The sequence below is a fragment of the Lissotriton helveticus genome, chromosome 1_1, assembly GCF_964261635.1.
Source record: "Lissotriton helveticus chromosome 1_1, aLisHel1.1, whole genome shotgun sequence".
Lineage (NCBI taxonomy): Eukaryota > Metazoa > Chordata > Amphibia > Caudata > Salamandridae > Lissotriton > Lissotriton helveticus.
This window is the reverse complement of record NC_136057.1, coordinates 257,952,603-257,968,098: the sequence shown is the minus strand read 5'-3', so window position 1 is coordinate 257,968,098 and position 15,496 is coordinate 257,952,603. Positions and strand designations below refer to the sequence as shown.

The following is a 15,496-nucleotide window of genomic DNA, read 5'->3' as shown; positions in this document are numbered from 1 at the left end:
CTTAACATGCTTAGCCAGGCTGTTTTGACAAGGTGATAAGTGACCTGCATAGAGAAGAGGATATCTGATGGGGGGAGCTTTATAACTGCAGAAAGCAGGTCAGGACGAGGGATGGGTAATTCAAACTGGGCTTCAAAGAGATCAGGACAGTAAGGAATGACAGCCAGGCCTACCCCCTCTTCCGGTACCTCCCAGCCAGATGGCAGGCCCGAGAATGGAATTTCCTGAAGGTCTGGAGGGGGAGTGTTAACAGAAATTAACCACGGCAGTAGGTTTAGCCAGGTCTAACTCTCCTGGAGAGGAATTCTCCATTTTGAATTTTAAATTTCAGTGCTTTGTGGGGCAAGACTATGCCACACTATGTAGATTTGCTGCCTGACTCTACAAGGAGAAGAAGGACTGCCCTGCTGGAACCCTGGTCTCTACCCCAAAGGATTGCAACCTGAAGGACTGCTCCTGCTGATTAAGGAGTAGACTCCCTGAAAGCAACAGATTATCAGAGCTTCCCTGCACCATCTCCATCAAGAGGTCCCCAGTCTGTGGTGTGTCCAGTGGATTTAAGGATTTGGCCAGATGCGTTGTTGGAACTGTAGCACCAAACTTCCAAGGACTATCTCAGAGTTTCCAGACCTTTGAATTTGTGTTTTGAACCCTTTGAACCCTCAAGAGGAACTACAGGCAAATGTTCCAGAAGTTTGGACCATCTTTTGTAAAAACCTCTATATGTGGACCGACCCGACGTGGGGTCAAGCCATGGTGCGAATCCGGCTTGATGAAGTGCCTTGCTCACCGCCGAGAGAAAATCATCATGAAAAGTTGCTAAGTGTGAAGGTAACATTTTGACCAGGGCCACCAGCTTAGTATATCCAACCAGGTTTTTAAGAATTAGAAAGTGTTTAATCTCTAAAAATGTATATTTCCGGTTGCCTATATCGGATTTTTGTCGTTTTGGTGTCATTTTCAAGATAAAAACATTTCCTATATTTATAAATTGGTGTGGGATTTTTATTGTGATGTGGCGTACTTATTTACTTAATTGGTGTTTTTAAATTATCTACATACCTGTCTCCTGCATTAAGTCTGCCTGCTTGCAGCCAGCTACCAAGGGATGAGCGAGAGGCTAATGTATTAAAACCTTTACTGGTCCTTATATTGTACTAGTCACCTTATTGCTAGTGATACGTGCATACTCACCTTTACTAAAATCCACCTTCCACCACACTTAGGGCCCGATTACGATTGTGGTGAATCCGCATCCTCAGGGCCGGCAGAAGCCACCACCAGGGTGGCGGTCACATCCTAATTTGCAGGGAGGGACCTCCGCTGCCCCTGCGGACGGTCCCTCCACCTCTGGCATAATTTCTTTTTCTTTTGCAAGTTATATGTTATTCCTAGGAAAAGGTTTTCACTCCCACTCTTGAGGGTCCAAAATGTTAGGTTATGTCAGCTCGCTGTGCATCAACTACTGCTGATCATCCCAATACACCTGTTTGAGGGTGTATAAATTCACCTCTGTGGCTGGTAGACTGAGAAAAATGGTGGGAAAATAACTAAATATCATACTCTGGTGATAGAAGTGTGTGGGGGCGACCTTTATGGATTACCAGTGAGACGTAATTAAATTGTACCTTTTTGCATATTGTGGTATTTTCAACATTTTTATGAGCATGTTTTAGTGGAAATTTCTTTTAGTGGTATATTGACTCATCTTTGGTATTTTAAACATGATACATGGCTTTGTATGTCTTTGCTTTTATGCATATATGGTTTTCTACCAACTGAAAAAAAGCTTGTTATGAGTGACTGATGCATCGATGGAATGGAACGTTGAAAGGGTCTATGGATGGTAAAATGATGAATGAGTACAATGACTGACACTACAGAGGTTTGAAGGGTGAAAGAAACTCTTCTAGGATGTGTTGAGCTTCACTCACATAAGCTCATTGGAGATATGATTCAAAGGGGGGACGAGGGGTTTTCATTCTTTCAGAATGATTATTATGGAGCAGCTGATTTGTAAAATAGAGAAACATTTCTACAGAGCACCTGAGGCTTCAGGAGCATAAGAGAGGCCCGGGAGGAAGGGTTGGAGGGGGGTGGGAGAGAAGGTATTCAGGTCAGGATGATGAATGACTGGTCTCAGGACCGGTCTGATTTAGGTGTAGGCGAAGTTGTGAAATGGTTTCCCTTTTTTTGACCTATTAGAGATTTTGATGGTAGGAGTGATCCGGTAGTTTTAAAATGTGAGGGCCAGCGTCGAACCCACTCTGCTTAAACAGGAAACGGTTCCAAGGACTTAGAGGTGTTGTGTGGCGTTTTAGGCTCCGAGTGAATTTCCCCAATTCATACCCTTATATAGGTTCAATTCACATTGCCCTAATATAGGCATAGAAATCAAGCCCTTATTTAGACATAACCAATGCAGACCAAATACAGGCATGGTTACTTCCACCCGTACCAAACGTCACAACAATTTCTTGGGAAAACGGCTTAAGCAATCAGGGACCTTCCCTTGCTTGAATATTGATTTGTCCAAGAATTCATGTACTTAGCAAAGAACGTCTATTCCCTAGGGGTACTTTCCTGACTTTATATGCCTGACTTATGTCAAACTATGGCATTCCTAGACAACTTCAAGGTATAAATATACCTTCACTTGCTCTAGCATGACAGGGTGGTTCGAAGCAGTTCGACTATCTACTTGCCTGACGCAGCTCGCTACAGCAAGTGCCGAAGGTAGCTGATCCTCCAGCTGACGCACTGATCCAGAGACTGCTTTCTTTCGCCGAGTATCCAGGTCCAGTGTTTCCAAGCTCCCCTTGCTGGGTGTTGGGAAATCGAGTCCCGAGACAGAGATACCAGACCTCCTTCATTCTAAACTAAGGTATGGAGCTGATTAGAACCTAGAGAAACCTTTGGTAGATTCTTGGCAAAAACAACTAAACCTATGCTACACAATATTTACTTCTTCCTGTGTATTAGACTTAGGTTAGGTACATTGGGGTAGGTGTATTTAGAAGCACCAGTTGAGTATTTTTAGTCATTGTTATTTATGTATGTATTTTTATACGGCTTAGAAACCATACAATGCTTTTACAGTATTATTTTATAATACTATTCTCGCTGTACGCATTATACTTTGCAGTCTGCTTAACGGTTGTAGCAGTTTACTTCTCTTGCATGAGAAAGAAGACTGTTCAATAAACCTTTTATTGAAAACGCCCATCTCTCTATTTCTCTGCAACGTTGTTAAAACGAAGCATGCACAATTGACTGAGTGAAATACTTATCTATTGTTTCCACGATTCTAGAGATACATTTCTTATTCTTGGGAAACAAATTTGTCATGTTTATGTGGTTGTCAGAAACTAATCCCTTCTTGTGAATTCGAGAAAGTTTCTAGTGACCTCTGAGCTAGCTGGCACTCACAATAAAGTTTAATATATTCGATAGAGACCTAGTCGACCTCAGTCCGGCATCTAATCTATAGGATATATTATTCCAATGCGCATAGCCTATTGGGAATATAGGAACTACACTACAGAGAGGCTCTCAAGAATCTTCACTTCCAGCTGAAAGGGAACAAGGCAGCAGTAGGGGCTATCAAAATCTGACATGACTGACAAAATATGATTATCTGACGTTGGTGCCTGCCTCCTCTGTTCCTGTCTGAGGCTAGTAGGTCGATTCAGGCTGTGCTTAATTAGAGCCAGTGGTTACAGGTGTGTGGAACAAGCATTCATTTTTGGGTACTGACACTTATTTTTCCCACATCACATAATTGCCTGAGAGCAAGAAAGGCAAACATACCCAAATCGGAACGGCAGAATGAAGAGCAAGACAAAAACAAAGTTTTTAAGGAAGAAAGCTGGAACCTGCAATGGTGGAATGAAGGGGCAGGGAGTGTCTGGTAGTGCATTAAAAAGGGATGAATTGGATTGGAGACCATAGAGCCTTGATATTCAGTGCACCAACACTTAATTGCACTGACAGCGGGCTTCTGGGCAGAGCTTTTGGCACCGGCACTCAATCTTTTACTAATTAAGCAATCAGGCATTAAGCAGTTGAGGGAGTACTTGACTGTGCAAGCGTAAGAGCAAAACTCTGCACTCTTCACGGGTAATGCTGCCATCTTTCTCTATTACATTCACACTGCATGCGTAAGGACAGTGATTGCTCAGCCTCCCTCCAACGACATGACAAGTGCATGTCTGTCATTGGCCAAGATGAGAGCCTCACTTCCGGCCTGACTGCATGAGCAAGCATTTGTGTGACTGGCAGTCTTTTCCTTGAATAGAAAGACAGTATCTGCATGTAGCTCTACCAATCAAAAGTTAGAAGGGATGAAGAGGTGAGGTAACAAGAATGGGCAGATAAATCCTAGGGCCTGTAAAAAGAGATTAAAGATGTCCCGCATAGATGACTTTCCAGGACCTTTGTTGTAAGACGAATATGTTTGACCACCAACAACCCCACTCTGGAGTTCTTTTTCTGTGGTGAGCCAGAACTTGGAATCACTGGTTTGGCAGACGCAGGACTAGACCTTAATACCTAAATCTAAGCTCCAAGTGCATTATACGCCTGCTACAGATAAGACTGGTCAGTTGTATAACGTGAAACGATAGGGCCCCCTACAGAACGTGATGTGTGGTACAACAGGTTTTGATATCTCACAGATATCCATAGGTTGTAGGCTGAATGGGGCCCCTCTGAAGGCAGATATGCTCCATCATTGACTCCCCCCTCTCACTCCCAATGACACAGTATAAACACTGTCTCCAGGGCACTAGCTGCACCAGACTTCATAGCTCACTAGAAGAGACACCCAACCCAAGGGTGAAGAATTGAGACACCCTCCCTGTCAGCAGCGCCCCACAGTCTGACAGATAGTAACTGCTTAAATACTGTTGTACTTGAATGATGCAAATATTTCATTTAACAAATCACTTGATAGAAAATAAGCTACATTTTAAAAAGTGTAACAAACCTCCCACAGCCAAGAAACTAAGTAGCAGGATAAATGTCATCATGGTTTCTGAAAAGGAAAAATATAGGAAAGACATTAGTTATTTGTTATGGTTTTGCTGTACTGCACAATAAAAACCTAGGGGCTTATTTACAAGCCTCTTGCACCACTTTTGCATCATTGTTAACATTGGAAAAGTGACAAACCAGTGGCGCAAGGGGCTTGTAAATAAGCCCCTAGCACTTAAATGGCAATGTCATGTTCTGAGCTATTCAGAAAGGCGCCCAGTTCAAATTTGTTTTGCATTATAGGGTAGTTTTAGGAAGGACAAGAACAGGAAACCAGAGTGAGGCCTTTTAGAGCCCTGTTCACTTTTTGTGCCTATGCTTTTGAGTGACCGTGAGAACAGGGGTAGCTAATACAGTGTCGTGGATAGCTAAGGGCAAGGCAGGTGTAGTATGTGCTACCCTGGGCTCTAAATGACGACCATGTTTCTCTGGTGTAAACCTGGGCTCTTATCTTTTAAATGTCTGCACTGCCTCAGCAAACGTCTGTGCATGGTCATTTATTACCTCATCCGCAGAATCAGCCCTTAGGGAAGATAAGGCTTATATGTGTGAGCTTTGATACTTGGAGCAGGAAAGGTTCAGTTTGCCCTTTTTGGGTTGAAGACAATTCTGTGGCGAAAGCTCCTTTTAGCCAGCTTCCAGCAAATGGTTCATAAAAGAAACAGCCCTTTTAAGGCTGGGATCAGTCTCAAGAAAACTATAAGAAAGAGGGCAGACAAATCAAGACATGAGAAGTGTGGAGAGTGACTGCAGGCTAAGAGCTAAACAAAAATATGAATCGAAAGAACAATTGTCAGAGGTGGTAGAAGAGGAGGTATGGTAGCTTGAATGGTAGTAGAAGAGGTGTGGTAACTTGAAGTGGTGATAGAAGAGGAGGTAAGGTATGTAGGAGAGTAGGATCTGCTTCTTATAGTTATCCCCACATTTTGCTGATGTTTACTGTTTTCGACTTTGACTGACTTGGATCCTGCTATCCAGGACCCAGTCAAGCTGCTTTCTCCTCTAAATTGATTGCATGTACTTTAGTTACACTCCAGATTGGATACTAGGGTACCCTTATCAGTCCCTAGTATATGGTACACTATGTACCTAGGGCATAGGTACCCCAGAGGCCTCCCAGGGGCTGCAGCATGTATTGTGCCACCCCTGAGAGACCATTCAATCTGACACCACAGGTTTCTTACTGCAGCCTGTGTAAGGTGGTAAATGCGCCCCTTACTTATATATAGGTTCACTATATCTATCACTGCACATATGATCCTATCAGTCACCCCCATGGCCAACCTTATCAATCCTGACGGCAGGGTGCTGGGTTTTATGTGAGAGGGTGCTCCTGCATGAGCAGAGCTCCTCTGCAGCCTTCGGACCTATTTTCCGGGGTTGTTTGTGATGCAGAAAACCATATATATTTAAGTGCATTATGACCTTGCAGTAAATGCTAATGTTAAAACGGCTGCTTGGAAACATGTTGTGTTAGGTGTCAAACACCTTGGCCTCATACCTCCCCGCCAATAACCGGCGGGGAAGTGTAATTCCACCCTCCTAAAGGGACATTATGCGACACACTGGTACACCTGGTACCAGCTTTCTCTACATCTGCATCACAAACGTATGCTGCCAGCCACAGACACGATTCTGCCCTCCAGCTGCTGAGCCAAGCTCGAGCAGGGGAAGGCTTGCCAATAGGTTTCCTATCATAGGAGGTGTGACCACCTCACAGACAGGATTTAGGGTATTGGGGCTGGGTGAGTGCACTTTGAGACTGTTTGAAGTCTGCACTGGGGGCACATTTGGTGTCCCTGTACATAGCCCAGTTCAAACCCGTTGCAGGAGCCATTTGCTCCTGCTCTGGTGCGAAAGTGGACAAAGGACATATCTTTAACCACCCCTCTGTCCTGGCCCTCCCATAGGTGGGTCCCCAGAGTTTGTCCCACCCCTTCCTTGGGTATAAAGAAGGAACCCTGACTACAGGACTTTAGATTTTACCTGTACTAAACTCTGTAAGCATAAAGCAAGTACTTCGATGATCTACACTACACTGGATGACTGGAGATTCTCCCTTGGAGTGAAGGAGTTTCTCCCCTGCACTGCAGGCACCTTTAGGCATCTGACCAGTTTGCATCTCCCGAGCTCCTGAGGACTTCAAAGATTTCTACAACACAGGAGATAGGTTCGTCAGCATCCCTTATCTTGATCTGCCCTATCAGCAATTCTGAAACCAGTATCCCTCGTGGGGACCGTGCAACCCGAACCCCTGTGCACAGTGTGCTTTTGCAGCAGCATATGCTTTTTGGAAATCTCTGAGGCAGTGCTTTAGGCTACGTGTAGTCCTGATACTGAGCAGTAATTGCACTGAGGATTTTCGGCCTACACTCCACAAGGGTTCAGTGGGCTGGTATTTTGTGATTTAGCATGAGGTACCTTCACGATCCCTGGTCTGTCGGCCTGTGGGTCTCTGTGAAGGTAACTTTGACTTCTCTTGGGCTTTCTTGGTTGCGCCAGATGTGCCCTGACTCCCCATAGCTTGGAGAGTTCCCTGGACGTTACTGGTCCACACCGGACCTGCTTTTCTCTGCCTCCATGGGTTGCATTTGCCAAGGCTTGTTGGTGGTAAATCTGGACGCTGACCCCTCAGCACTCGACATCCTTCATTGGACAGCTCACCTCCGGACTTTGGTTGTCATCAACGTCTCCTGGTCCCCATGCCTGCAGAGTTAAGCTCCCCATCATCTCACCTGAAGCACCCGACAGTGGTGGGCATTTGTCTACCGAGCCCCTGGTCCCCCTGAAGTGATCCCGACTCTGTCCCCTCTGCTTTCAGGTTCTTTTCACCTCACATCCAAGCTAGGATTCCACTGGACACTTTTCATCTTCCCGGCAGCGGCACTTCTTTGAGTCACTCCATTGAAAACGACGAAGGTTTCCGACATCACTTGACACCTATGCACCAGGCTCCCCTGGAATAGGTAACACAAGTACTCCAGTACTCATAATGGTGCTGGCCTTAGAACCTTCTATGTTCCAAAGGGTTTGCTTGAAGTCCTCTCCGAAGTGTCCTTAATCTTTATTTTTCCAACCGCGGCTTTCCCATAGAGTTGTACGGAGCTCGCGCCTGTGTTCTCACACTGCACTCGTCCTCCATGGGTCCTCTATGTCACTACTTTGGGTGGTTTCTTGGGGTCCCAGCTATTCTACATGCTCTAAGTACTCTGTCTAGTTAAGCTGTGGTTGTTATACCACTTTCTTAGTATATAGTTTGGTCTCCCCCTGGAGGCCACTGTGTATTGTGCTATTTACTGTTGTTCTAGTGATTTAATATTGTGTGCTTTGTGCTCTAATCTCATAAAGATGTTAGTAGAGAGTGTTTAGTAATAAAAACATATATCTTATATATCTCTTGTGTGGTTCTCCTTTCATTTGGTTATTCAGGAGGATCTAATCTGGTAAAACAAGCTACTTTACATTCGTTTGAGACTTAGGGCCCGATGTAGGTAATTCATATTTACCACTTCCTAAATACCGAATTTTACCGATTCGGTATTTAAGAAGTGGTAAATATGAAGGGGGGAGATGTAGGTATTTCCAGATGTGTAAATACCGAATCTTTAAGATTCGGTATTTACCGAATCTGGAAATACCGAATCGGTATTTCCTATTGATTCCTATGGGCGGTAATTACCGATTTTAGCAAGGGTGCAGGGGGTGTCACTTTGACACCCTCTGGCACCCCAAAAATAGGCTCGGGTGCCATGTGGCAGGCATACATGCCCCAAGGGCAGGTCTGCCTGTCATATGGCAGAGGTGTGCATGCACACATGTGCATGCACACCGGAATCGATATTTTACCATCAAATTGGATTTGATGGTAAAATACCGATTCTGTAAGGCTTGTGGGACTCAGAAGAGTCCCACCTACATCTCAAATTTACCGAATCGGTAAAAATACCAATTCGGTATTTTACAGAATCGGTAAATTTACCGATCGGTAAATTTACCGATTCTGTAAAATTCAGGGCCCTACATACCATTTCTGAATTACCGGTCGGTAACGGCCGAAAATACAGATTTTCGGCCGTTACCGACCGACCTACATCTGGCCCTTAGTCTGAAGGCTGCTCTCTACAGCTACCACTAGGATAGCTTTCTTCAAAGGTTGTCTTTGACCTAATCATCAATAAGGCACGTTTGGACGGTGCAAGGTGCCCACTTTAATTAGTGGGCAGCATATACCCGGCCAACTTCTCACAAGGTAGCTTTGTGATTCCAGAGACACCAGACTCGGGGGTCTTATCTCTTCCCAATTGAAGATCACTCTTATAAAATGGTGAAAAACGACTTTGGAGGTTTTCGCTGCCAAGACATGTAAAACTTAAAAGTACATGTCCTACTTTTAAATGCACTGCATCCTGCCATTTGTGGTATCCAGGGCCTACCACTGAGGCGACTTATTTGTATACAAAGGGAAGTCTTGGGCCTGGCAAAAGGGTTGCTTTGCCAGGTTGACATGCAGTGTTAACTGCATACACAGGCTCTGCAATGGCTGGCCTGAGACGTGGTTAAAGGGATACTTACATGGGTGGCACCATCAATGCTGTAGGCCCAATAATAGCATTCAAATTATCGGCACTGGGCACAACAGGTACCAAATTACTAGAGCCTTATAGGTAAATTAAATATGCCAATTGGGGATGAACCAATATTACAACGTTAAGGGGAGAGAGCACAAGCACTTTAACACTGGTTAGCTGTGGTCCTAATACCAGCAAAAGCAAGATCAGAAAAATGGAGGGAGGCAGGGAAAATGTTGGTTGGAGGAACACCACCTTAGAATGTATCAAAATCTATGCATGATGGGGCATTCGGTGAGTGAGGAATGCCAATGTTACATCTTCTTATAGGTGTCCGTGAAGCATTTACATTCTGTGTACATATACAACCTAGACAGCCCTTCAAAAGGCTGCTAATCCACCCACCACGACTGCAAACCCAATAAGGCTATCCCGGAGAATCCCTATATGAAACATAAACACATAATGTCTCTGGAAATTGCCTGTAATAGACTCACACATCACACACATTAAAGATAAATGAAAGGGAAACAGTATTTGAAACAATCTGTTTAGGAATTATTCAAGGTCACCAGGTCAAGACTCTCAGCAGAACAGAGCTGGCTCTATCAGGGTACCCCATGAGAGGCTGGTACCCAGGGCCCTTCTTAAAACGCCTCTGGCTGGTTTTAGATGTTATTAGAAAGCACTTACATAATTACATTAGCTAAATGCACTCCATAGACTTTTGCATGAGCTGGGCTGCCAGAGCTTGCGTTGCCTGCAATTGGACTTTACATGTTTCCTAATTGATGTCCATGAAGCGTGAGGATTGCTAATTCTGGATCTGGGCTACTAGGAGAATGCTTCAGAAGGGAGTTCTAAAGCCTATAACTCAAGTGCACTGTCTTGCAAAGTGACACAAACAGTGCTTAATTTGAGCTGGTGGGTGACGGTGATTTCCAAGGGCACTTATGTTTGTGGATGAACACTTATTTCTTTGCATCAGATTTTTACTGATAGCAAGAAGGAAACACATATGGTAGGAGGAGGAGGTAGAAAAAGACGGACAAAGCATCACAAATGGAGATTGCAATAGTGAGATAAATGGGCAGGGAGTGTCCGGTACTGGATTAAAGCGGCCGGAGGTGAATTAAAGACTACACAGCTTTGATTTTCTACGTGCTGACATCTAATTACATCAGCTGCGGTCGTCTGAGCAGAGCTCTGGGCATCAGCACATGCCATTTACAAATTAAGCACTGGACAAAAAGCAATGCAAAGTCATGGAAGGGCATTTACTTTCAAGTAAAAAGGTATTTTGCAATTGAAACGTGCCTTTTTCTCAGCACAAACAGCAATTTGCACCTGTTTTCAGCCTAATGGATTTTTTCGGGCAGTACTTGGATGGCTATGACAAGTCCCTGTACCTTTTTACAGAAACTTGTTCTTAAAAGTTAGGCAGCCCAGGTGTTTGTGCCATAAACTAATGCCTTGGTAAAGCAGGAGCTAAATAGGAGAAACGTTGCAATTTTGTGAAATAATCCACACATCGCAGTTGTGCTACACTGCACAGCACACATAAAATGTGTGGTACGGTTCCGAAATAGTCTATGCATAGGATTTTGTACTGCAAGAGTAAGCTACCTCTACAGACCTTATGCTGGAGAAGAAGCATACACCTCTGCACAATGATTGAAAGGGTGTACGTGGCACAAGGCTGTCTTTATAGTGCGCCACCGCAGGATATGACAGCAGCAGCAGGTCATCGTCTTAATAAATATGGCTCTGCGCTGCTCCACCCTCTTGCACCACACATAGCACCAACTTTTGTTACTGTGCTGCATTGTACTAAACAATAACGATTCTGGCCCTGGGTGTTGCTTAGGGCTTAGCTGGTTGGACCTATGGAAATGGTGGGTAGGTTGGGATTTTAATGTTAGGAGCATGAAAACTGGTCCCCGAAGACTGGGGATATTACAGTGTATGCACACGCTGAGATATGCCTCAGGCACACCATATAATTGATGCTCTGAGTGGAAGTAGGGCTCACATCTAGGAAACAGGGCTTCAGCGTAGAAATCAAATCTCTGCTTGTTCTCTGATAAAAATCTGAAATGTACTCCTCTAGGCTTGAGCTTGTGTTCGAGTATATTGTGATTTTTTAGAATTCAAAGAGAGATTCAAGAATACTCCCATAAAGCTATGAGTGTTGCTGCTTTCCAAGAGCATTTCTGGAAATCATTCTTAATTCTAATCAACTACATTGGAAAAGAAATTAAAATGTAGAACTGTTGGAAGTGTACAACATACAGGATTACTTTTCTAAGGTGTATTTGGACTCTAAAACCTTTATCTTTCTTATTTGGTGGTATCCTTATCCATTCTCCAAATACCTGATGTCCTTCGAATAATGGATGATGGTAACTTGCGCCCACTTATTCTGCTTAATCTCTCAGCGGCTTTTTATACCATTAACTGAACATCCTCATCCTCACCCTGAAAGATCTCATGCGATTCAGAGGAAGTGCAATTCATTGGTTTGTAACCCACCATCAACCCGGAGGCTAGTGTAGCTAGTGTAGCTGTCCTCAAAGGGCTTACGTTACAGCGGGTAGGTTCTCTGCTGCATTTGCAACAGAGTGGTTTTCAATTAAAACAGCTATTCAGGGTTGACACCTATAGTAATGATGCTTCCTAAACCAATCTTGAGTTGATTCATTGGTGATTAGCTTAGGGATATTGATGTGCAATCCACTGTTGTAGAGTCTGACACGCATCCATTTTAAATCATCAACAGTATCATCAGTCACTCCTCTTTCCTCCGCCCTCATTCATCATTCCTTATCCCTCATTTCTCAGCTGTCACTCCTCACCCCCATACCTAACTGCTCATCCATCATTTCTCATCCCTGACTCCTTAAGCATCATTCCTCGTGCCACATTCCACAGCCCTGAACCCTCACTCATCAATCCTTACGCCTCATCCCTCAGCACTGATCCCACACTCATCACTCCTTATCCATCATTGCTAAGTCCTTATGCCTCATCCCTCAGCACGATCTCTCACTCATCACTCCTCCTTCATCATTGCTAAGTCCCTGTGCCTCATCCCTCAGCACTGAGCCCTCGCTCATCTCTCCTCCTCCTTCTCTCCTCATTCCTTCAGTTCACATCTATTTATTTCCAAATAATCCTTTTTGCAATCAAACATTACAGTCTTTTTTTGTCTTACAAAAGAGGCCATTCCTGAAACACTGGTGAGCATTTGCTAAGGTTTGCGTAGGTACACGACAATTTCAACGTCACGTTCTTTTCAATGATGAAGCCTCCCTACTAAAGCAGTGTAGAAGGCCTGGACAAAAACACATCCCAAAATGCACCTCGACAAGACACAACAAGCAGTGTTGTGGCACTCTGATTAACAAAGAATGGGTTTTGTGAAATGGTTGTTAGCGCTGTGTCTGTTTACAAGTCATACATGCAGACACACAGCCTGATGGCCCCACTCCCACAAAGACGACAGACTTACCTCACAGAGCTGCCTGTGTAGGGCTGACTTCAGGAGAGCTCAGCAACCCTTGGCCTCAGAGCTCTCACTGCCCTCTTATATTTGCAGTCCTGGGCACAACCTAGATTTACTTCCTCCTTCATGAATTGCTCAATCCCCTGCACCTTAACCAGAACATAAATGCAATCACTGTTCATTTTGTATAAACAATGACAGGTGTGCCGCATAAATGCAGTCAGATGAGGTAAGGCGGATTCCAGGGCTTATAAACTGCGGATGGAGGTTTGAGTGACTTTTGTTTTGCATTTCCTGAAATATACAATGCCTTCCATTCTTTAGAACGTAAACTGTGACCGTACAAATACCCCTTCTCGTCCTTACTTCCTCTTCTGAAGACTGTAAGCCTTCACCATGTTGAAGAGAATTTTCAATTAAGATTTTCCCAAATTGACATTTCCTTGATGCCTCTCACCATAAAACTGTTATGTAGGCGTTGACGTATGTAAAAAAAGAAACATTGGCTTGGGCGTGTGAGGATGGAAGTTAGAGCCACTCTAAGACAAAGCAAGGTTTTTATAGACAACCATCATTAAATGTCATTTCTTTTGGAAGTGAAATTTCCTGGCATTTGACTACTGGCATCCTGTGCCACTACCCACTGTTTAAAAAGGTCACACTCTTGCCCAAGCCCTGGCACCTGCTTCAGCTAAACTCCTTCAAGATCACTAGTTTCATTTCCTTATGTCAAACCAAACACTTAGCTTGCTGCGGCTAATGTAATTGTAATTTGATACTTGTATAGCGCACTACTCACCCGCAAGGGTCTCAAGGCGCTTGTACGAATACCGCTGTGGAACCCATCCTGGCTTTCCCTGTCCATTCCTGGGCACCCCCAAGGTGGAGGCCAAGCATCCTTAGCGTTGTGTGGGCCGTTGTGGAGATTAAGCAAGTTATTGCCCAGAGTTGGACTCCATGATTGGGCACCGAGGCGAGAATTATCAGGTCCGAGGACTTTTGAGCCCAAGACCCGCCGAGGCTGGGAATTGAACCCTGGTCCTAGGCTAGACCTCTGCATCAGGGTCTGCCGCTCTAACCATTGAGCCACACTTCTCCCTAATGCGAAGAAAGCTCCCAGCTCCGTTTAACCTCAGCGCCTGATTTTCATATAAGGAGTAAAAAACAAAGTATTTATTTTATGCGAAAAGTTTTATAATGTGCGAACATGACCCGTATGTGTATCAGAGTGCTGTACAAAGGAAGGGAAGCGAGGGGAGGTAAAAAACATGAGTACAACACCAGGGAACTTAAACAACAAGAACAAGCAACAACCTACAAAAGTACCAGAAGAGCAGCAAGTCTAAAGGGCAAATGGAAACACAAAAATCAAAACTTATTTGCAGAGGTATAAAATAAAGTCAGCGGGAAATAAAAGTTTGTGAAGCTGGCTTCAGGCTATTGCTGTAGATGGTCATTCATGCGTAACCCTTTGACTTGTTTTTTGAAAGAGGAGGTAGAGGGGTTAGATCTGATCTCTAGAGGAAGAGCATCCAAATTCTTGGAACAAAACCAGAAAATGTACGATTGTAGGTTCTTTTCTTTTTGAATTTTGGGGTTTCAGCAGTATGGAGTTAGAGATCTTAGGGTCCGATTCGAACCTGATAGTTTACGTTTTTTTGCCAGGTAGACAGGGGTATTGTAGTGAATAGCTTTGTGCATCAAGCTAGCAATCTTGAAACTGATCCTTGCTTTGATAGACAATCAGTTTAGTTGAATTAGGTCAGATGTCATATGGTCATGTTTCGTGGAACCAGTGATGAGTCTGGCCACAAAGTTCAGAGTGGCTATTAGAGGTGCCAAACTAGCTTTAGTAACCCAGCCATGGTCACCATTCAATACTCCAAGCGTGAGATAACTAGCGATTGGACTGCTGACTGAATGTCATCAGAGGGCAAGAATGGCTTGACTTTCCTTAATATGCTGAGCAGATGATTGGCTCCCCTTGTAGTTGCATTGAAGTAATCTTGCATATTCCGGTATTTGTCCAGAGTTATGCCTAAGGATCTTGCAGAGTCAACAACATGAGGGATGCAGTTGAAGGCTGTAGGTTCTTTGAACCAATCTTGCATGGGCACTGAGTAGTTGCGAGGGGCAAAGGAGGAATTCTGTCTGAAGACTGTTTAGCAAAAGATGATTATGAGTCTACCATTGTTGAATTATTTGTAGCGCACAGTTTAGAGTTTTTATTTCATCTGGCGAGGACATTTTCTAATACAGTTGAGTGTAATCGGCATACAAATGGTGTTGAATGTTAGAGTGGTTCAGAATTTCAGATAGTGGCTACATGGAAAGGTTGAAAAGCGTGGGGGAGAGTGTGGAGCCTTGAGGCACTTCAATGGAGATCGGG

The 15,496-nt window shown here is 44.1% G+C and overlaps 2 protein-coding genes across 3 annotated transcripts in view; both read right to left on the bottom strand.

Moving 5' to 3' along the window:
* Positions 1-13,161, bottom strand: part of LOC144769148 (alpha-N-acetylgalactosamine-specific lectin-like) — a 59,014-nt gene extending 45,853 nt beyond the window's left edge. Inside the window, exons 1-2 of one of the 2 annotated variants that reach the window (XM_078653157.1) lie at positions 13,114-13,161; positions 4,988-5,035 (exon numbers count right to left, since the gene is read on the bottom strand). In XM_078653157.1, coding sequence (XP_078509283.1) covers positions 4,988-5,030 — 43 coding nt within the window. In that variant the 5' untranslated portion in view covers positions 5,031-5,035; positions 13,114-13,161. The remainder of the gene's footprint in view (positions 1-4,987; positions 5,036-13,113) is intronic. The other variant, XM_078653163.1, reaches the window with a different exon arrangement.
* LOC144769161 (echinoidin-like) overlaps positions 1-15,496 on the bottom strand; it is a 659,546-nt gene that overhangs the window by 234,178 nt on the left and 409,872 nt on the right. The gene's annotated exons all lie outside the window — the stretch shown is intronic.